The following is a 22,108-nucleotide window of genomic DNA, read 5'->3' as shown; positions in this document are numbered from 1 at the left end:
AAATGGGGTAATGAAGTCAGTGACACATGCTAGGTATATTCTATATCTACTGGCTCCACATTTAGACCTGCAACTACAGCCTCTGGCACTGGAAAGTCTTCCAGCACCAATTTCCACTGAAATTGTGAAATGTTGCATGACCAAATGCTAAGAGCCACAAAGGAGGCTGATACTAGACGTGAAAGGGTGTGCCACAATAAACCATGTACTATAAAAACATCATAGTACATTTTCTTTAAACCACAGAAATATGTCCCTCTCTTGAAATGGCTAGTGGCTTCTGATTGCCCCTTCCTCCAAGGCCATAGATTTCATGTTGAAGAACATGCTATCTGAATGCATATTTCTGCAGCTTAAGGATTAAGATTCCAGCTTCGGCATCACCGAAGCTATAGAAGCATGACAATTTTGTGGACACAAAAAAAGGCAGACAAGGAATCCTACCAGAAGTATAGGGCAGGTCGATAATTGTATGTCCGAAAACCCACATCATCTGAGTAACAATGGTTAATGATAGTTTACCAACTATCCATGCAAGCACAACCCCAGTATGAACATTTTCAACTGACTTACTGCAGTTCTTTTCATCAGAAGCATCTGAGCAGTCAATCATCTGGTTACACTGGGCGGACTTTGTGATGCAGCTCCCATCTGTGCAGCGAAACTCCGTGGACGCACACGTAGAAACTGGACAAACGTGTAAAAGAAAAATGGAACAACATGTGAATACAAGTGCAATGGATTGAAAGCATATCTAAGATCTTTTGGAAATAGTAAAGAAGTGTTAGAACCCTCGCCTGGTTGCTATTCATTTAGAAATGTTTGCCTTGGATTAAAGCTTAAAGATGCCCCTAAGAGCAGCATAAACAAATACTGACTACAGCTTTGGTAGTTAATCTGATTTCTACCCCATCCTTAACCTTTCTCATTGACCAGTAAAGCTAACCATACACAACACCAGTAGAATTTTGTCTAAAAATTTTCCTTGGTTAGTTGGTTGGTTTCATTGGTTGTAACATTTTCCAGTGGTTAGTGGGGTCAAATTAAAGATTGTTTTCAAATGTACTGACAAGAAAGTTCAAAGGAGCAGGGTGGAACATTTTCTCTTGAAAAGAGACATTCTAATGCTGCATACACACGATCGGAAATTCCGACAAGAAAACCGTGGATTTTTTAGCGCTACAATTCAAATGCTCTGTTACTTTACACTTGTCTATTGGTTTTTGTAGCTGCTCTCATTTAGATAGCACAGATTTTTTTTGCTTTGTAAGTAGCAAGTCTAAACAATTTTTTTCATCACATTTTCTTTCTTTTCGTTCTTTTTTTCAACATAGAGGAAAGCAAAGTCAAATCAGCAATTGCGAAGTCCCATGCACGGTGGTTGCATAGTCCGATGGTATGTTGCCATGTAGGAATACTGTAGCAAAAGACCAGTTGCTAGAAAACCATATAAAATAAGTTGAATATACCATCCTCTAGCATACAACATGACAGGAAACAAATGGAACAAGGTAAACAAAGTACAAGGTATAATGTTAGGATGGTGATCGGTGTAGAGAGCTATGCTGGATATGGTGGAGGGGAGTATGGAAGAAAGTTCCTGAAATTGCACAAACTAAGTGTGCAGGAGGATAGTGGGATGTGGAAGTTATGTATGAAGAGGGGGGGGGGGTTCCAGAGACGACTAGTGTGGATTATTTCACTTGAAAGAAGCACCTCTGCTTGAGCAAAATTTCAAGAGCTTTCAAAGTTAGTTGACTCAACGACAGAAAAAAATGAATGCTCTGAAAAAAAGATTTTTCAAAATGTTAGCATTTAAATAAAATTCTACTGGTGTTTGGCCAGCTTGAGCCACATATCTTGGCCAATAGGTATATGCAGGGTAAAGGGTCAGCAGACCAGGTTTCAGCCATGGAAACCACTGCATAATCAACATTTGCCTAATAGAGTCCCTGGGCTTCGGGGAAAACCTAAAGAGCCATGAAGATAAAATAAATATATGAATATGTATCTGGAAGCCCCCACTTTAATAAGCCTGTGTCACCTTGCAAGATAAGATAAGTCTACAGTTTAAATTTTACTTTATCTTTGGTCCAAATATAGGTACAGTACATAATTATTAGTAATACGTTGTAGGCTTTGAGACCATTAAATGTGTGCAATACTCCTAAAGCAATGATTACGCAAAAATGATATACTTCTTCAGTTCACACACAGAAGCCAAATCTAGATTGTGGAGGAAATTGTCCAGTATTATGATTATTATAGCGGGAAAGGCTGCATCTCCCGCAGCTAAGGCTCAAGCAGAATTTAAACCTTATAATTACCCAGCTAGATAAATGTCAGAATGCTACATGTAACAAGCATTACCACAACCCAGGAATTAAGTAAGGTATGCTGTAGTTTGTGGGTTGTTTTTTTTTTTCACTTTCAGTATAAACAACTTGTCCTTTCTCTTTAAAATCTAAGTTGAATTTCAGCTTGAACTAATTTGGTCAGAGAATACTGGCTGGTGAAATTACTGACCCATCGATGTCAGGCCTGTAATCAACTCTTGATGTGTGCTGTGAATCATGGGAATGAGAATGATTTTACTGAAAATGAATGGAAGGAAATCATCTTCTTGATTTGGAACATAATATGATCTTCCTGTTTGAGAGAAAACAACAAGGAGAGATCCATGATGAATGCTTAAGGGCCCCTGCTCAGGCTGTTGAGGTCCGATAAATTGGATGCTGCTGACTGCTTTTACCTGCTAACCACTTGGGCGAGGGGTGTGGTGGCCAGGCAATCTCATGTTTTTTTGGTTTTGTTTCACTTTGTGATTGCATTTAAAGGGGCTTGCACACTTTGTTTTATTAAAAAAAATGATGCTCCGTATTTAGGCATGTGTGAGTGCTGAGCACAAATGTTATTCATATATATATATATATATATATATATATATATATATATATATATATATATATATATATATATACACATATATATATACAGTACTGACCGAAAGTTTGGACACACCTTCTCATTCAAAGAGTTTTCTTTATTTTCATGACTATGAAAATTGTAGATTCACACTGAAGGCATCAAAACTATGAATTAACACATGTGGAATTATACATAACAAAAAAGTGTGAAACAACTGAAAATATATTTCATATTCTAGGTTCTTCAAAGTAGCCACCTTTTGCTTTGATTACTGCTTTGCACACTCTTGGCATTCTCTTGATGAGCTTCAAGAGGTAGTCACCTGGCGCAGCACCCCATCACTCTCCTTCTTGGTCAAATAGCCCTTACACAGCCTGGAGGTGTGTTTGGGGTCATTGTCCTGTTGAAAAATAAATGATGGTCCAACTAAACGCAAACCGGATGGAATAGCATGCCGCTGCAAGATGCTGTGGTAGCCATGCTGGTTTAGTGTGCCTTCAATTTTGAATAAATCCCCAACAGTGTCACCAGCAAAGCACCCCCACGCCATCACACCTCCTCCTCCATGCTTCACGGTGGGAAACAGGCATGTAGAGTCCATCCGTTCACCTTTTCTGCGTCGCACAAAGACACGGGGGTTGGAACCAAAGATCTCAAGTTTGGACTCATCAGACCAAAGGAAAGATTTCCACTGGTCTAATGTCCATTCCTTGTGTTCTAACAGGGTAGCCCTCCCTTACTCTCTCCAAAATAAAAAAATATCTTTAGTTTTACGTTAAAGAAAGTTGCAAAGCTTCACAGACTTGTTTGCAAAAAATTCCAGCTGAAGTTAACCCTTCAAGCAAGAATCACATTTACAACAATGTACCAATAAAGTCTACTGATGCTAATGCAGGACCTAGAAATAAGCACGATTAACAGGATAAGTCTATGCAAGTAACCAGAATCTATATACAGAAAACAAAGCTGGAGAAGAGCGATCTGACTCCTCGTGGATACATAGCAGCAAGCACAAATATAATATTCAAAAAACTTCTTCCTCGGAGACTAAAATGGAAAAGGAATAAAAACCAACATATCAAGGAAAAAAGATAAAAACAAACATATCAAACATATCAAAAAGTATCAAAACGGGAAATTTCTTTTTTGATATCCCCTTCTGATACTTTTTTTGATATACTTGTCTTTATCTTGCTTTGACATGTTGGTTTTTATTTTCCATTTATGTCTCTGAGGAAGACATTTTCTGAATTTTATATTTGTGTTTACTGCTATGTACCCACGAGGAGTCAGATCGCAATCCTCTCACTTTGTTTTCTGTATATAGCTACATTATGGTTGTCTATACACGCCCTGGTAATCATGCTTATTTCCAATTCCTGTTTTGCATATATAGGCTTTTTTGTTATTGGTAACAGGGACACCCAGGAATAGTCTAAGCTGGTTTGTCATACACTGTTATTCAACAAGGCAGCAAAGAAACACAGTTCCAATAACGGAGGGCTTTGTACAGCAAGTCCATGGCATAAAACATACAACACATCTGCCCATCTAAACAGGGCGCCCCCTGATGGGTTCCCCAAAACAGGCAGCTCTTGTAACCGTGTCTTGTTCTGTCAGCAGTCAGCCTTTTCACTTGTGCGAGTAGAGTCATGAACAGCCCTGATAAATCCAAAAATCAACAGTTTGCAATAGGGAGAAGCACACCACTATTCAGGTAGGTTGTAAGCAGTTTGAGTGAGTGAGGTTGGAGATTGTGACCCTCTGTTGAAGTCAATCGAGTGACAAAACCAGTCAGGGCGGGACTACTACAGCGATCTGTAAACCGGAAGTGATGAGTGCGCTTCACCGTTGGTTTCCTCAGACCATGAAGGAGTTCTAGCGCTGTGGCAACAACACGCAAGCTTCTGGGGACTAGTCAACACTATACTAATGGTACGTGCATTTGGAGCGGGGGTTTCTTACTGTGTTAAGAGGTACTCTTTTATCTATATTAAAGCGGGATTACACTATGCTGGTGCCTTCTTGTTTTTTATATATCCATATGGAGTATTAACCCATGCTGACCCTGGCAGTGCTGACGGATATTCCGGTGACAGTTACCTCTTAAGGCTCAATATATTGGCCTTCTGGTGAGTTTGTACCCCGAACAGGAGAGTGCCTCACTTGTGGTGAAGATTGGGAGCAGGTGTAGGATTCATCACGTACCTATTGTTACAAGCACCCATCACTGTAGAATATTTTGTTGCATTGTCATCGCGCAAATGCTTCTATGCAGTTGGGCATCTAACCAACTAAAACAAGCGTTGTTTTATCGTTTGGACTTTTTGTTTCAGTTTGATATATTTTAATATTTATGTTTCATGTTACACTCTAAACATGAATGTAACATGGTCAGAAAGGTGACCTACTGTAGGTCTTTAAATTTTGTTGCTGAACATTGCAAGTAATTATTTAGAGCTGATGCACATGGATGTTTTCAGGCACAAATGTCCTCTGTTGTAAAATTCCTGGCCTTAGAAGTGCATGGCTGTACCTCTGGGATTCAGGTGGTAGTGGTCCTCAAAGGTCTGAGGGGTCAGACTGAAAAAACTGATTAGAAACCTATAAAAAGGCCTAAGGTATCCACCCGCAAAGAAAAGAGGAGGGAGGTGGAAGAGTGTAGCATGTACCGTAGCTAAAATGTAGTTATTTCTTTTTTTATGATTAGAGAGAAACAAAAACAAAAGTGACTTATATCAGGTGAGGTTGGGATGACCCAGGAGTGTAGAAACAGTAGAACCATGCAACCTTCCATGACCGCTGGGGAAAATCGGTTACTCTGGGTGTCATGTGTGTCCCAATCCTGGATTCTCTATGGGTTCACAGGTGGGTATTGTACTAAAAAAGCCCATCGGAAAACCAAATGCTGGAGGCAGTATGGTCTGTTTAAAGATGGCTCAGAGTTACCAAGTCTGACAAACATCAAACAGCTTTATTTCACCCAAATACGCTTTTCGCGGCTATAACTCGCCACTATCTCAGTTTACAGTGATACACAAATGTTTGACATTTCTTGGTTTACTCCTCCACCTGAGTGTGTCTGTGAAACAAAACACATCTTTGGGTAAAAAAAAAGCTATTTGAAGTTTGTCAAACTCTATGTCTCCAACCCGTCCTTATACACAGCACACTGGGCACCTGCTCTCATCCTACCATGGCTATACGTGCTTGTACTCGTGTAAACGCCAAAGTCCTTTTGTACTGGCTTTTACCCTCCCATGAGTGTTTGCCATATTTCCCATATGAGAAACTTCTATGTTCGAGAATACACACATTCGAGGGTAAACTCTGATGCAAAAGAGCATGACTACAAGCACACACATCCAATGCACTGCTATGATTGGCTGTGCATGCTTCCTGTGGCTTACCCACATATGAACGTATAATGTATTTCCTGAATGCAGAGGCTTCTCAATCAGGAAATATGTCATACATGCATGCCCGGGTAAAGTCCAGCACAAAAGAGCATCAACGTTTACAGAAGTACAAGCATGTACAGCCAATTACTTCTATAGCCAGTTGTATGTGCCAAATCTGAAGTTTTGCTTGCACTTGACTGGATTCTATAGTAAATCAACACAATGGGGGTTATTTACTAAAGGCAAATCCACTTTGCACTACAAGTACAAACTACAAGTGCAAAGTGGACTTGAAATTGCACTGAAAGTGCACTTGGAAGTGCAGTCGCTGTAAATCTGATGGGTAGATCTAAGATGTGGGGAAACTCTGCTGATTTTATCATCCAATCATGTGCAAGCTAAATGCTGTTGTTTATTTTCCTTGCAAGTTCCCCTCGGATCTACAGCGAGTGCACTTTTAGTGCAATTTCAAGTGTAGTTTGCACTTATAGTGGATTTGCCTTTAGTAAATAACCCCCAATGTCTGTAAAGTTGTAATAAATAATGGGGCCAGAACATCATTCATTCCTATGCTAATGCAGATGGCAATCTAAATAAGATTATAAGATATTTGTTAATTGAATGTTGTCCCTCTTGTAAGAGATCTACATTTGCTTTATCAGAACCCCTGTCTCCGTGTATGCTGGCTACATAAATATAGACTGCTGAAGACACTTAACAACTAGCCGACCAGCCGCCGCAGTTTTAAGGCGGCAGGTTGGCTCGGCTGCGCGAAATCACGTAATATTACGTCATTTCGCATTTCAGCCAATTGGGGCGCGTGCGTGCCGCTGGAGGCACGCGGGCGCGCCCCCTGCTCGCCCCTGTTGCCGGCGCGCGCGATTGCTCCTTACAGAGCAAGAACCAGGAGCTGTGTGTGTAAAGGACCCAGAACTACTTTTGAAATTACATTAACATGTTAAAAATTAGATTTTAGTGACTAGGTTTAGATCTACTTAAAAGCCCAACTGCATCCACATGGCAAGGGTTAACTACTTGTTTAGACTATTACCTGATGCTTCGCTCACCTTCAAGGCGCCCTCCCATGATCCAGTGGTTGACTGTCCTTTGGCATCCTCTCATCCAGTGCAGAGCTATGGTTCCCCATGGCTTGACAAAGGGTCAAAGCCCCGAAATTCCTAAACATCGCCCCTTACTGAGGGACATCATCACTAATCAGAGTCAAGTGTTGCCAAATGGGCTGAAAGCCGCCACACAAGCCAGACTGCTAGTGCTCCAGCTCCCCAAACCACAGTGCTTCTCTTCACATCCACCCAGCATCTTCCTGGCTGAACTCTGCACATGCCAATCGCTTGCCTGTTGATCTCTTCCATTGATGACAACCCCTCCATGGATGACATGTTGAGTCTTCCTTCACTATATGTGAGTGCATTACTTTACTAATACCTTATATGCCGTTTTTGCACAGTTTACACTCAGGTGGAGGTGGCCTCTGTTCTTTTCTGTTCTATGGACCATGCTCTGGTCTTGATGATATCAGGACTCCAGACCGGTGAAGTATGGAGATGCAGACACTACAAGAACCGGTCTAGCTGCAGGGAGGAGTGGAGGATCGGGTAAGTAAATCTTCTTTTATTGCTTCCCTAGACATAACGGGCAATTAATCCTTGCAGTGCGGGTACAACCCTATTGCAAAGGATATTTTTTATTTGCTCGAAGTTGGGCTTTAAACACGCTATTGTTTTTTTTTTTGTTTTTTTTAGTGCACTGCAGCCCCCTTCTTCATAATTTATGGTCATGTGACATCTGCCTGACTGTTCCGCTGTAACTAAAACAATTTCTGCATAGAAAATTGACATCAGACTTGCAGCAATACAAGATTGACGGCTTGAACTGCCTTTGTTGGTGCCTCTGTATTTATTATAAAAATAATTTGATCACATCTGGCTTCAGTAACACAATTTGATCATTCTCTATCCAATATAGATTTTTTTTCTCCTCCAGCTGATAGGAAATCTGACATTGTGCTTGACCTCTGAAAGCTATTTTAATATTTTGAATGATGAGGTTTGGACAAGATAAAGCAAAACATTCAAAGTTAATATCCTGTTTTGAATGCGGCGCACTCCCTGAGAATGGTGTGTCTTAGAAAATCAACATATATATAAATCCAGATGGAACCTTGCAAACTCTGGTCTTCTGCTCCCACCACCATTCCACTTCCTTCTCATTTTCCAAACAATTACGCTGTAGATTGCGGTCATTTGTCTGGGCAATCAGTAAAATTAGTGGGGAAAAAAATTGTCACAGCTTACCTTTGCAGTCTAACTCATCTGTGTTGTCTCCGCAGTCGTCTTTGTCATCACATACTTTATTGTTGGAGATGCAACGTTTGTTGCCACAAAGTTTAAAGCCTCTCCAGCAGCTTCGGGTTTCTGAAATAAGATTGATTATTGTAAGTTTATGTTAATAATCACGATATTGAGAAAGCCATAGTTTTAAAGTGGCCCAAAGTAGAATTACAGGTCTACTTTTACATAGTTCCATTGGTTCAGTTTGGACCAATGTAACTATATATACCACAACTGACCAATACCCCTCTTATCTGGAAATTACTGAAGTAGACACCACTACTCCAGTGATCCCCACTTGCTTTTAGGCACTGTGTTGAGCGACTGCCCTGTTGCATTCTTAACACAGGATGTTGGCCGCTCGGCACGGGTGCCATTCAGAGAATCTTTTGTGTTTTCTGAATAAATGCAAAGCATTTACTAATTAGACAGGGGGAATGCATGGTGTCACTCCATCTTATCCAATCAGAAAATGCTTTGCATGCATTGGCGTCTACTCCTGTGATCACAATGCATCAGACCAGCTGCAATGGTGTCTGCATTGGTGTCTACTCCTGTGACCACAATGCGTCAGGCCAGCTGCAATGGTGTCTGCATTGGTGCCTACTCCTGTGATCGCAATGCGTCAGTACAGCTGCAATGGTGTCTGCATTGGTGTCTACTCCTGTGATCACAATGCGTCAGGCCAGCTGATTATCACAGGAATCAGAAGCACGTGGAGATCACTAAACTAGCAGTGTCTACTTCAGTGATTTTCAGCTTACAGGGGGCTTCTGACAGATATTGTATATACATAGTAACATTGATCCAAGCCAAACCAATGTAACTTTGTAAAAATATGCCATACCTAGCATTTATCTTTAAAGCAGAATTCTGGGTTAATAGATACATAAATAAATAAATTAACAATCTATTGCACAATGGCATTCAAATAATTAAAAACAGCTTCAATCCAGTGCAGTCTCCTTAAGGAAGTCCTCCTTTTTTGGGATGAATGACCACCTGTAGCATTTAACTCACTTCCTGTGAGCCCACGCTGTCAGGGATACACCCCCTGGGGTTGCATCGTCTAGCCAGTCTGGCCTTACATTACTACTTCCCTGCAGTAAGAATTGCCCACCCCCACCATAAAGGGAATAAACAATTAATCTGTGATATCACCAGACCAATCAGAAGACAACTGGATTAAAGGTACAGGGGCAGATCATCAAAGAAATTACGCCGGCGTATGTCTAGATACGCCGCGTAATTTCAAATTTTGCGCGTCGTATCTTTGTTTTGGTATCCACAAAACAAGATACGACGGCATCTGTGTTAGATCCGACAGGCGTACGTCTTCGTACGCCGTTGGATCTTAGATGCAATTTTTCGGCGTCCGCTAGGTGGCGTTCCCGTCGTAATCCGCGTCGAGTATGCAAATTAGCTATTTCCGACGATCCACGAACGTACGACCGGCCGTCACATTTTTTTACGTTGTTTCAGTTCGGCTTTTTCCGGCGTATAGTTAAAGCTGCTATATGGTGGCGTACTCAATGTTAAGTATGACCGTCGTTCCCGCGTCTAATTTTGAAAAATTTACGTAGTTTGCGTAAGTCGTCCGTGAATGGGGCTGGACGCCATTTACGTTCACGTTGAAAACAATGACGTCCTTGCGACGTCATTTGGAGCAATGCACCCTGGAAGTTTTTAAGGACAGCGCATGCGCTGTTCGTTCGGCGCGGGGATGTGCTTCATTTAAATGAAACACGCCCCCTACCCGCCCATATTTGAATTCCGTGCCCTTACGCCGCAAGAGATACACTACGCTGCCGTAACTTACGGCGCAAATTCGTTAAGGATTCAAACCAAAGCCAAGTAAGTTACAGCGGCATAGCGCCGGGTGCAGCGTATGTATGTGGATCTGCCCCACAGTATATAAGAAGAACAAAAAAGGAAGGGGAGACTTCAGTTAAGGGCTCAAAAAGCTGAAGATGTTTTTTATATTGCTCTTGAACTATAACTTTTTTATAGCTTCAGATGAAGTGGGGAGGGGTTAGGACTTTTATCAGGATTTGATTGCTGTGTCCCCACTGGGAATATTAAGGATAGAATATGGGGGAGATCTGGAAGCTGATAGTTGGCTCCAAACAAGAGGTCTGTGAAGGCTTTCATTTATGCAGATCATGGTATATCTTGTAGTATTTAATCACATTTAACTAGACTCATTCTCTAATGTTAGAGATGTTTTCTCTCTTGTCAAAGTAGGTAACTGATACTCATTAGTCCAGTTGAATGTGACTAACTACTACTAACTAACCTAAGATAAATAATAACACAAATCTGAACCTGGGAAGAACAATCATAGAATTTTGGCAAGAATATCATCTCTTGAAAATCTAATATGTGTAAAAGTGTTTAAAATATATTGTATGTACTTAAGTATTATTAAAAACAGAATTCCACCAAAAGAATTTCATTTTAATTTTAAGATTAGGAACTCCAAATAGTGTAAAAAAAAAAACTACTGCAAAGAAAAGTATATAGCTACCCAACTAAACTTCTGATGTAATTTGAAACTATGGTAATAAGTCTGTTAAGGTTTTCATTTATCTAGGTCAAGGTATAGCTAACAGTAGTTAGTCACATTCAACTGGACCTGTACTGTAATGTTGAAGACATTTCATAGCCTGTCAAAGCCCCTTCTTAAATTCTAATAGGTGTCAAGAACTGGCAGATGTTGATTGTCCAAGAACAGGATAGAATGTGTGAAGGCTACGGAACCACCCTGTTGTTTTGGTTACATAATCCTATTTGTGGTATAAGGAAGTCTGCATGGGTCTCAATCATTTGATTCACATGGCTGAAGGTGTGAATGGCTGTCAAACTGCTAGGATAGAGATGCTAAAATGATGCATTAAAAACTGGCTTGGATAAGCTATGAAATGTATTCAACTCTACAGAACAAAGACATGCTGTTGGGTCATTTGTCTTCTGTCTGAATTGGCCCTAGTATGCATATGGGTATATGTAGGGATACAAGGTAGGAATATTAGATAGAAAGCTCCTTGAGGGTATGAGCTGATGTGAATTTACACTATGTAAAGTGCTTCATAAATCGCCTGTGCTATGAGGAGGAAAAGAAGAGGAAAGAAGGAGGAAGAAGAAGGAAGAAGGAGGAGCAAGAAGAGGGAAGAAGAAGCATGACGAAGAAGAAAGAGGTAGGAAGAAGAAGAAGAAAAATGAAGGAAGAAAAATAATCAAGAAGAAAAAAGAAGATGGAAAAAGAACAGCGAGGAAAAAAAGAAAGAAGAAGATGCAAAAAGAATAAAAAAGAAGCAAGAAGGAAGAAAAAACAAACAAAGAAGGCAGAAGAAGCAAGAAGAATGAAGAAAGAGGCAGATAGACGAAGCAAGAAGAATACGAAAGAAGAAGGAAGAAGATGAAGCATTATAAAGAAAGAGGAAGGAAGAAGAAGGAAGAAGCAAGAAAAAGGAAGAAGAAGCAAGAAGAAAGAAGAAGACACAAGAAGAAGGAAGAAGAAGAAGAAGAAGAAGAAGAAGCAAGAAGGAAGAAGAAGAAGAAGAAGCAAGAAGGAAGAAGAAACAAAAAAGAAGGAAGACAAACCAAGAAGAATGAAGAAGAATAAGAAAGAAGAAGGAAGAAGGAGAAGCCAGAGGAAGGAAGAAGAAACAGAAATGAATGAAGAAGGAAGAAGAAGAAAGAAGGAAGAAGAAGCTAGAATAAAGAAGCAGGAAGTACATGCAAGAAGAAGGAAGAAGAAGAAAAAAAAGATAAAGGAGGAGGAATAAAGAACAAAGAAGAAGGAAAAATAATAAAGAGGAAGAAAGAAGAAGAAGGAAGAAGAAGGATGAGGAAGTAGAAGCAAGAAGAAGAAATAAGGAGAACAGAGAAGAAAGAAGAACCACAATTTTTAAGTTACAGAAATAAGTCCCAATTTGGCTTGTGCAGTCAATGCCCTCACAGAGTACTATTACCTGTAACATTAGATCTCAAAAGTCAGATATTTTCAGTGTATGTTGATAAAATGATTATGATTAGCTTGCGAATAAAAGGCACATCTCATTTTTCCAGCACAGAGTGAAAAATTCTAATTGAGCCTTATTAATATGACAATAAAAGTAATCAAAACAAAGCAAACAACTAAATAAATAATTAATCTAACATGCTAGGAGGTCTGTTCCACAAACGACTTCCCATGAGGATATCCTGAGGTCATTGACAGGTGAACTGCAAGCTGTGCCTGAAAACGCAGGTCATTCTTACAACCAAAGAGCAAAACAATATACCCCCCAGTGCACCTGATTTCCTGCCGCAGCAGCGATTTTAAATAAGTTATTACAAAAAAGGTCAGATGCTAATTGTTGTATATACCTCCCCTCTATAACATTTATACAGTCATAAACCTTCTGCTCAGAATCATTTTTCTGAATTTTTAACTAATATCTCCTTGGCTTTTAAGAAACATAAAGGCATATTGAATTTACTGGTAGATTGGCAAGGTTATATACAAAAGCGCAACACAAATGATCACATGACTTTCTTTATAAACAAAAAACAGTAGTCTTCTTCTATTCCTCGATACCTATTAGCAACTTCTCAGTGTACGAGGGGCCATTTTTGGCATAAGAACAGGTCCGGAACACTTTTCCTACCCCTGAAAGCCATTTAAAGCCTACTGTACACTTAAAACCATAAAAAAACACCTTAATTTTATCTTCCTTATTGACTGCTATGAATTCAGCTAAAATGGTAAAATTACGATGTACTACTTTATGATCAACTTTTTTTAAAAATATTCAGTTCACACACAGAAATAATTTAAAGTGGTCCTACTGTATAACCCAGTGGTCATCAGCCCTGTACTGGGGGCCCACTAACAGGCCAGGTTTTATGTATTACCTTGGGGGAGATGCAGACTAGAATACTGCAATCACTGAGCAGAAAATGATATCATCTGTGATGTATTTCAGTTATCTTGCAAACCTGGCCCGTTAGTGGGCCCTGAGGACAGGGTTGATGACCACTGCTATAACCTAAACATTTTTTACTTTAATGCATTTCCTGCATTGAGGTAAAACATTTTTAGGTAACACCTTGAGGTTAGCAGTATTTTATGGAATGAGAACCAGTGTACATATAAAATATCTCATAAATCGATAATATAAATATTTGTGTGCGTTATATGTACAGTATATGATCCCTTGCGGTAATGCCGTGAATTAATAATACATTTAAAAAAGCACACGATGCCTTTTGATCATTAAAAACAAAATAAAAATAAAATAACACATGGGAACAAAAACACTGTGTATTGTGCCTCTTGGTTCCCTTAAGAAACATTATAGGGGCAGTAGAGGAGGGGAGGGATGGTGTAACATGGCCTATTTGCTGAGCCTACTGACTGTATACAATATACGCTGTCTCTTTGTGAAGTGTAGTTGCTTATTTTATCAGTTATCAGATGTCTTTCCCTCAATGTCAGCCAACTAATCTTACAACTAATCTTACATGCCATCACTAACAATAGGGTGTTGTGAAGGGTAACTATGTTCTGGTACACTGCAAGCGCCAAAAGAAAATAAGGAAAAAAAAAAGATTTCTCTTAGCTTTTATTACATTCATATATCTACTTCAAAACTACTTTACTAAATACAAAACATTTTTTTACAGAATAAATAAATACAAAATAATAATAATAATTTTGTAATTTTAAAAAGGAAATGTGTAAATAAGTGAAATATATGATTGTTATAATTTACATAACACAATGTTAAAAAGAAGGCAATTAAATGTTACAATGTAATGCCGCGCACACGCGATCGGACATTCCGTCAACAAAACCGGGTTTTTTTTTTCCGACGAATGTTTGCTCAAACTTGTCTTGCATACACACGGTCACACATATGTTGTCGGAAATTGCGAACGTCAAGAACGCGGTGACGTACAACAGTACGATGCGCCAAGAAAAATTAAGTTCAATGATTTCGAGTAGAGGTGCACCGAAATGGAAATGTCAGAACCGAAACTAAATCTAAATAAAAAAAAATGTCAGGCCGAAACCGAAAATTACTTTTCTTTTTTCTTTAAATAATTGTATGTTAAAACATACACTCACTGTGTCCCCAATTGCCACCTCACTGTGCCCCCAATTGCTGCCTCACTGTGCCCCCAATTGCCGCCTCACTGTGCCCCCAATTGAAACAAAGGTGCACTGGTCCCTGTGATATTTACTACACTTGAAGACTAAAAGTATGTTGAAACCCCTCTAAATGATTGTTTATCTGTTTTCAGTAAAGGGTGTTTTAATGCTACAGCATATAAAGACATTGTAGACATCTGTGCAATTCCAACCATGTTGTACACAAAGCCAAAGACATGCTTGATGAGTTTGGTGTGGAGACATTTGAGTTATTAGCACAGAGACCTGACCTCAACCCTACTGAGTTGACTGAAATAAATTGGAGACACAACTGGATCTAGATTTCCTCATCCAAAATCAATATCTAACCTCACAAGGGCTCTTTCGGCTAAATGGGCACAAATTCCCATAAACACATTCCAAAATCTTGTGGAAAACCTTCTCCACAGAGTAGAGTTTGTTATAGCTTCAAAGTGTGGCAACTCCATTTGGATTATTATGGTTCTGGAATGAGATGTCCAACAATCTCATTTAGGCATAATGTTCACAAATCGTTGGTCTTATAGTATATGTGGCCATTATGTACTACAGATATTCTAGAACAGATTTGAATCTGAGATGTAATAAGTTAGCAACAAAAAATCCGACAAAGAAGAATATACCCCCTTGGTGGGACTTTGCAAGCCAAACACAGTATTAATATAAAAAGGTCTCTAGTAGGACAAGATGAACATGTTGGCACTTGATGCAAGCACACAATGCACACCTAAGTGCATAAAAAAGCAACACAAGTGCAATTTACAAAACAATACCACCAAAGACAATAAGTGTGCCAAGATTGGCAAGAAATAACAAAACAAAAAACAAAACATTAAAGCACTCTCCTAGTGGGCGATGTGAATATGTCCGACGCGTTTCTGGTTGACAAACCGTCATCAGGGGCCACGGGAGCAGAGTAGTGAAAGTTGTAATTCAACCACGTAATGAACTAGGTGTGGATCCCCCTAGAGTAGTCCAAGCGCAGTAAAAAAATTATGTAAGTATGGGGTAGCGTGCGAACAGCCCTCACTGCCAGAGGAGCGGGAATTAAAAGGGCCCAGGACCTGCTGGTGTATATCCAGCGATTCGTGTCCTGCCCAATTCCAAAACCTTGTGCTAAAACAATTCCCCTCTGTGGTCTCAATGGACGTAAAGCATTCAGCGAGGTCTGAGGATACGCTTTGGCATTGTCCCAATGAGAATAGGGACAGCAACAAAAAATCCCAACCTAATTATTAGCTTCCTCTGTCTGTACATCGCTGACAAGGGTGTCTTTGGAATCTTAAATGTAAGACATTAATAATCCAACGTTTAAAGATAAATGTTCTCAAGCAGCCAAATTATTGCCCATGAAAAAAACATAATAATGTACCTTGATCTGTGAGACAATACTTCTCAATTTCTTTTAATAGTGACGCCACTGGTTTATGAAATTGTCACTTTCCCACGATCATAATTTGCACTTATGCAATGCACTTATAATTGACCTGTAAAGGTACAGTTTTCTCTTTGGAGATGATTAGGGTTTTCTCATCAAGTGATCACTTGAAATTAAGAACCTTGTATATTCCAATTCTTGCGTCCACTATAATTACATTTCTGAAGATCTCAAGGGTTAGCTGAACTTTGACAGCCAATGTATTCCTGAAAAGTCTTTCCAAGTATCGTCATTATTGCAGAAAAATTATTATTTGCTAACTCCTGTTTTTTTTTTTTTAATCCAAGAAAAATCATAGATGTTTTTACTTATCAAACCAGACAGTATAATTGGTCCAATTATAACAAAGGGAGCTAAAAGGAACCATAAACCCCTCATGTAAAGTGCTGTGAGTTACAGCATTGTCATCATATAACATAAGGCATTTTTATATTACCTCAAATTCAAAACAGGGTTTATTACTCATCTTAAACTGAAAAGTGGAGACATTTCAATCATTCAGTTATGTCCCTTTGGCCCATCGTGCACCTAGAACAACTAGTTTATAGCATCCTAAAGTAGAATTTATAGGACTTTTTTAGCTGGTTCTGGCTTGTTAGCTCATGTCAGTGCAGGATATGGTAAACAGGAATTTTATCGAGTAAGCCCCAAGGAGAAAAAAGACACTATAACATTTTAAGAGTAAAGCAGACCAAAAAAGTAGCTATGTATCTATACCCTGTTTCTCCGAAAATAAGCCCTACCCCAAAAATAAGACCTAGCGTGAGTTTCTGGGATGGCTCCAATATAAGCCCTACCCCAAAAATAAGCCCTAGTTAAAGTCCTTGTAAAAACATGTAATCCGTTCTGTAAAAAAATTATATAATGTGCAGTGTGTCTCCCTTTTGTAACTTTATTGTGGAAAATACCTTATTTACAGCACTGCTGGGCGCTCACGTGACCCGCTGGAGCTCTTCTCTCCTCCCGGCTGATGTCAGCTGTTTTTTTTTTTCAATAAAACTTTATTAAGCCCCTACCCACTGCAGTACTCAGAGTGGGGCTGATGTCATTGGGGATCTTGGCCCCTCCCTCTGCAGTATTTGGAGTAGGAAAGAAGAGCTCCAGCGGGTCAAGTGAGCGGCAAGCGGCCCCATAAAAAAGGGATTTTCCACAATAATGTTACACAAGGAGACACTGCACATATCTTTTTACAGAATTGATTACATCATTTTATAAGGTCTTTAAACAAAGGATTTGGGGATTACAGAATTTCACAATGCTGACTCCAGAGCTGACAGGGGGAGAAACTTTTTTGTACATACCATAAATAAGACATCCCCTGAAAATAAGCCCTAGTGGGTTTTTTGTAGCCAGAATTAATATAAGACCCGGTCATATTTTCGGGGAAACACGGTAGTACTATAACCCAACGTACAGCCTTATTTTTCCTAATGTATAAGTACTGGAAATGCATATACAGCATTTGGCCAAAAACTAGTGGACATCTGACCATCACACCTATATGAGCTTTTTGAAAATCCTGATATGTTCTCTTCCCCCACCCCCATAAAAACACACACACTTTACAGCCAAACAGACTGCACTCTTCTGGGAAGGCTGTTCACAAAATGCTGGAGTGTGCCTGTGAAAATGTATGCCCATTGTGTCAAGAGTGCATTTGTGAGGTCAGTTAGACGAGAAGACCTGGCTCACACCCAACATTCCTGGTCCTCCAAAAGATGTTTAATAAGGTTGAGGCTCTGCAGGCCACTCAAGTTCATCCACTCTAAACTCATCAGACTATGGCTTTGTACTGTACACAAGGGTGCAGCCATGCTGAAATAGAACACCCCTCCTGAAAACAGCACTTGTGAGGTCAGGTAAAGATGGTGGATGAGAAGACCTGGCTCCCTATTAGGGATGAGCTTCGAGTTCGAGTCGAAACTCATGTTCGACTCGAACATTGCCTGTTCGTCTGCTCGGCGAACAACGAACAATTAGGGGTGTTCGCGGCAAATTCTAAAAGCCGCGGAACTCCCTGTTAAAGTCTATGGGAGAAATCTAAAGTGCTAATTTTAAAGGCTAATATGCAATTTATTGTCCTAAAAAGTGTTTGGGGACCTGGGTCCTGTCCCAGGGGACATGTATGAATGCAAAAAAAAAAGAAACAACTAATCGATTAATCGACAACTAATCGATTATGAAATTAATCGATTACAATTTTCATAATCGATTAATCGGCCAGTAACATAATGGGGTTAAAACAACTAAAATTAGCCCTTTATAGTACAAAAAAGCAAATCGCTACTGTAAATATTACTTTCACTGTCCCACAGTAAAAAAAATGAACCCCTTACAGTAGCGATTATTTGCTCTTTTTGTATTTATTTTTGTTTTTTTAACCCCATTATGTTACTAAACATCTCAGGCCTGGGTCACACCTCTGTTTTTTGGTGCTTTTTGCAGAAACACACTACAGTTCATTTACATGTTTTCCTCTGGAACACGTTCATATCCATGATTTTTTTTTCAGCTGCTACGTATTTGGAAAGGGCAAGGACTTTTTAACGCAAAACGATGCTATTTTGTTTTTTTTGGTTCAATATACTTCAATGGAGAAGCTGCAGAAACGCATGTAATGTTTTTTTTGCGGCAATTTGTGTTTTGTAATCTGCCCAAGAACAAATTGGCCCCAAAAAAAGGAAAATATATATATATATTTTTTTAAGGCTATTATCCGATTAATCGATTAATCGAAACAATAAATCAGCCAACTAATCGATTATGAAAATAATCGTTAGTTGCAGCCCTAGACCTATATGGTGTACCAGTAATTTGTCAATATCTATGGAAGTTATAGATGCCGTCTTGGAAAAACTTTCTGTACCTACTGTTCTGTTTTTGGTTCTTTTTCTAAATAAAACAATTTCTCATATAAAAAAACAAAAAACAAAGGAAACATAAAAAATGTATATATATATATATACAGTTTATATATATATATATATATATATATATATATATATATATATATACAGTTTATATATATATATATATATATATATATATATATATATATATATATACAGTTTATATATATATATATATATATATATATATATATATATATATATATATATACAGTTTATATATATATATATATATATATATATATATATATATATATATATATATATAAAATATTAGATTGACATGTTTTAAAACGTCTAAACCCTGCCAGATATTTTACCGCATGAACTGGACTCTCCGACAAACTAATATTACATTGCTTTTTAAAATAAATGATAATTTCTAGCTCTCAGCTACATAAACTTCCCAGGCAAAAAAAAAGAACATCTTAAAAAACCTGTCTATGCAAGGTCATGAACTCCCACACTTGAGATGGAAATTTTCTCCCTGCAGCGATGGAGAAAATCTGTCAATTCCTAAATAGCCAGGGGTCTCTATTATAGAAAGGAACAGATTTTATCGTGTTTGTGCATACTCTACTTTTACAAATTCTCCACGGCATTGATGAACTGAAAAAAATCTTCACTGCCTTTACATTTCTAGATGTTATGCAAAAAACAATAAGGAATGGATAAAACTTCACTTTTTTGCAGCACCTTTGCTTTGTAGGTAGTTCAGGTTGTGTAATGTTTGCACAATTGGAACTCTCATTATACTGGTATAATATACAAATGATACATATGGGACTATTCAATAAAGCGCAACAAAGAGTAGCCCAAAAATAAGAAACCTGTAGCAGCCACCTTTTATTTTATATCAGCCTAGTGCAGTCTGGGTAATAATAAAAAATCATCAGGACAGAAAGAGCATTATTGACAGGATCACCAAGTGCAAATAAAAGAATAAAAAGAAGGAAATCTAATGCAGCCACTGCAACTAAGTTCAAGTAAAGTTTAGCCATACTTTAATGTTATGTGATAGGGTTAGCTTTAGGGTTAAAGTGTTACTAAACCCACAACAGTAATATCAGTCTGTATATGTAATAAAGCATGCTTGTTTATTTATTTAAGGTGCAAAAGGTACTTATATAGTGCCATCAATTTATGCTTTACATACACTGTGTTAAGCCTCGTACACACGACCGAGGAACTCGACGGGCGAAACACATCGTTTTCCTCGTCGAGTTCCTTGTTAGGCTGTCGAGGAACTTGACAAGGCAAGTTTCTCCATTCCCATCGAGGAAAAAGGAGACATGCTCTCTTTTTGGCTCGACGGGATCCTCGACAGTTTCCTCGTCGAAAAATTTACACACGACCGGTTTCCTCTGCAAAAAAAAAAATCCCAGCTAGTTTCTTGCTGGTTTTTGCCGAGAAACTCGGTCGTGTGTATGAGGCTGAACACTCACCGTGGAACGGGTTCATCCTTTGCATTGTGTACAAAGGCTGTTTGACCATGTCTTCTTTGATCCCCCCCTTCTTCCACAGTACCCGATCCATCAGCTGATAGTACAGAGCCTTGAAGGCATTCTGCACATGCTCAGTTTGGTGTGTATTGCAAGAGAGTTTTTTGGGGGGGAGGGTGCACAGAGCCAATCAGCACTGTCCAGACAGAGGGTCCAGTGTCATGCAGCTTCATAGAATAGTCAGAGTAGAATGAAAACTCCCCCTACAAGCTTTAACCAGTGCTTGGCCAGACACTGATAGAAGTCACAAGACTGCTATATACTGCTGATGAGAAAAAGGTATTTAGCAGTTTATAGTTACTAAAATAATTGCATTCCCATGTTCTGTGTACTGTGAGAGACCAGATATAGTGAATGAACAAGAGGGATATGAAATATTGCACTCAGGACACCTGTTCCAGGGACAAACAAGAGGAGAATTCCCTCTCGTTGGTAGAATTTCTCTATCTTCCTGTTGCAAATCTGGGACAGGAAGTAAAGGGAAATGTCTCCAATCATAAGAACACAAGAACAAAACAGGGCTTATAACCCTTCCCTGTTCTAACTGAATCTAAGAAATACAATTTTGGTTCTATCTGGCATCCCAACCGCCGCTCACCACTTTTCCGAAAACCGTTCCGGCGCTAGGTATAGAGATGAGTGATGGAAAGATGGCCTCCACTCATCTCTGTGTCCTAGGAGGACTGGGGTGATGTTGTGTAAACAAGGCCATTAATTTTTTAAAGCAGAAGATCAAAAAAAAAAAATTTGTATCTTTTGCTTTTAATGGTAGAGTAGAGATTTGGTTTTTTTCAGACCCCTGATTTCTCCATAAAAAGGACTTGTCATGCTGTATTATCCCAAGGGACGTTTACATTCCTTGCCATAGCATAGCAATAAAAAAAAATTACGGGGACAGTGTAAAACAAATAAAAAAGTAATAAAATTAAAAATTAAAAATTAAAAGCAACCCTGTCTCTATGTGCTCACACGCAGTAGTGAATGCATAAGTAGGTAATTTCCCCCATATGTAAAGGAGTTCACACCAGACATGTGAGGTATCGCCGCAAACATTTGTGCAAGAGCAATAATTCTAGTATTAGACCTCTTCTGTAACTCTAAATTGGTAACCTGTCGAATTTTTTAAAACGTCCCCATGGAGATTTTTAAGTACTGTAGTTATACAAAAGATTGACATTCATGGTTGAGTCAATGAACTGTAGCTCCCCAGTGTCGGCAGCACTCATGCAGCCACAGACCATGAAACCCCCACCACCATGCTTGACTGTAGGCAAGACACACTTGTCTTTGTACTCCTCACCTGGTTGACATCACGCACGCTTGACACCATCGGAACCAAATACGTTTATATTGGTCCCATCAGACCACAGGACATGGTTCCAGTAATCCATGTCCTTAGTC

At 39.1% G+C, this 22,108-nt stretch overlaps 1 protein-coding gene across 1 annotated transcript in view; it reads right to left on the bottom strand.

The window, feature by feature from the left end:
- LRP1B (LDL receptor related protein 1B) overlaps positions 1 to 22,108 on the bottom strand; it is a 1,757,966-nt gene that overhangs the window by 283,938 nt on the left and 1,451,920 nt on the right. Inside the window, exons 47-48 of the mRNA XM_040358043.1 lie at positions 8,645 to 8,764; positions 574 to 687 (exon numbers count right to left, since the gene is read on the bottom strand). Coding sequence (XP_040213977.1) covers positions 574 to 687; positions 8,645 to 8,764 — 234 coding nt within the window. The remainder of the gene's footprint in view (positions 1 to 573; positions 688 to 8,644; positions 8,765 to 22,108) is intronic.

Source organism: Rana temporaria, chromosome 6, assembly GCF_905171775.1.
Source record: "Rana temporaria chromosome 6, aRanTem1.1, whole genome shotgun sequence".
Classification (NCBI taxonomy): Eukaryota; Metazoa; Chordata; class Amphibia; order Anura; family Ranidae; genus Rana; species Rana temporaria.
Note: the sequence above shows the minus strand (reverse complement) of the source record. Positions and strands in the feature narration are given on the sequence as shown.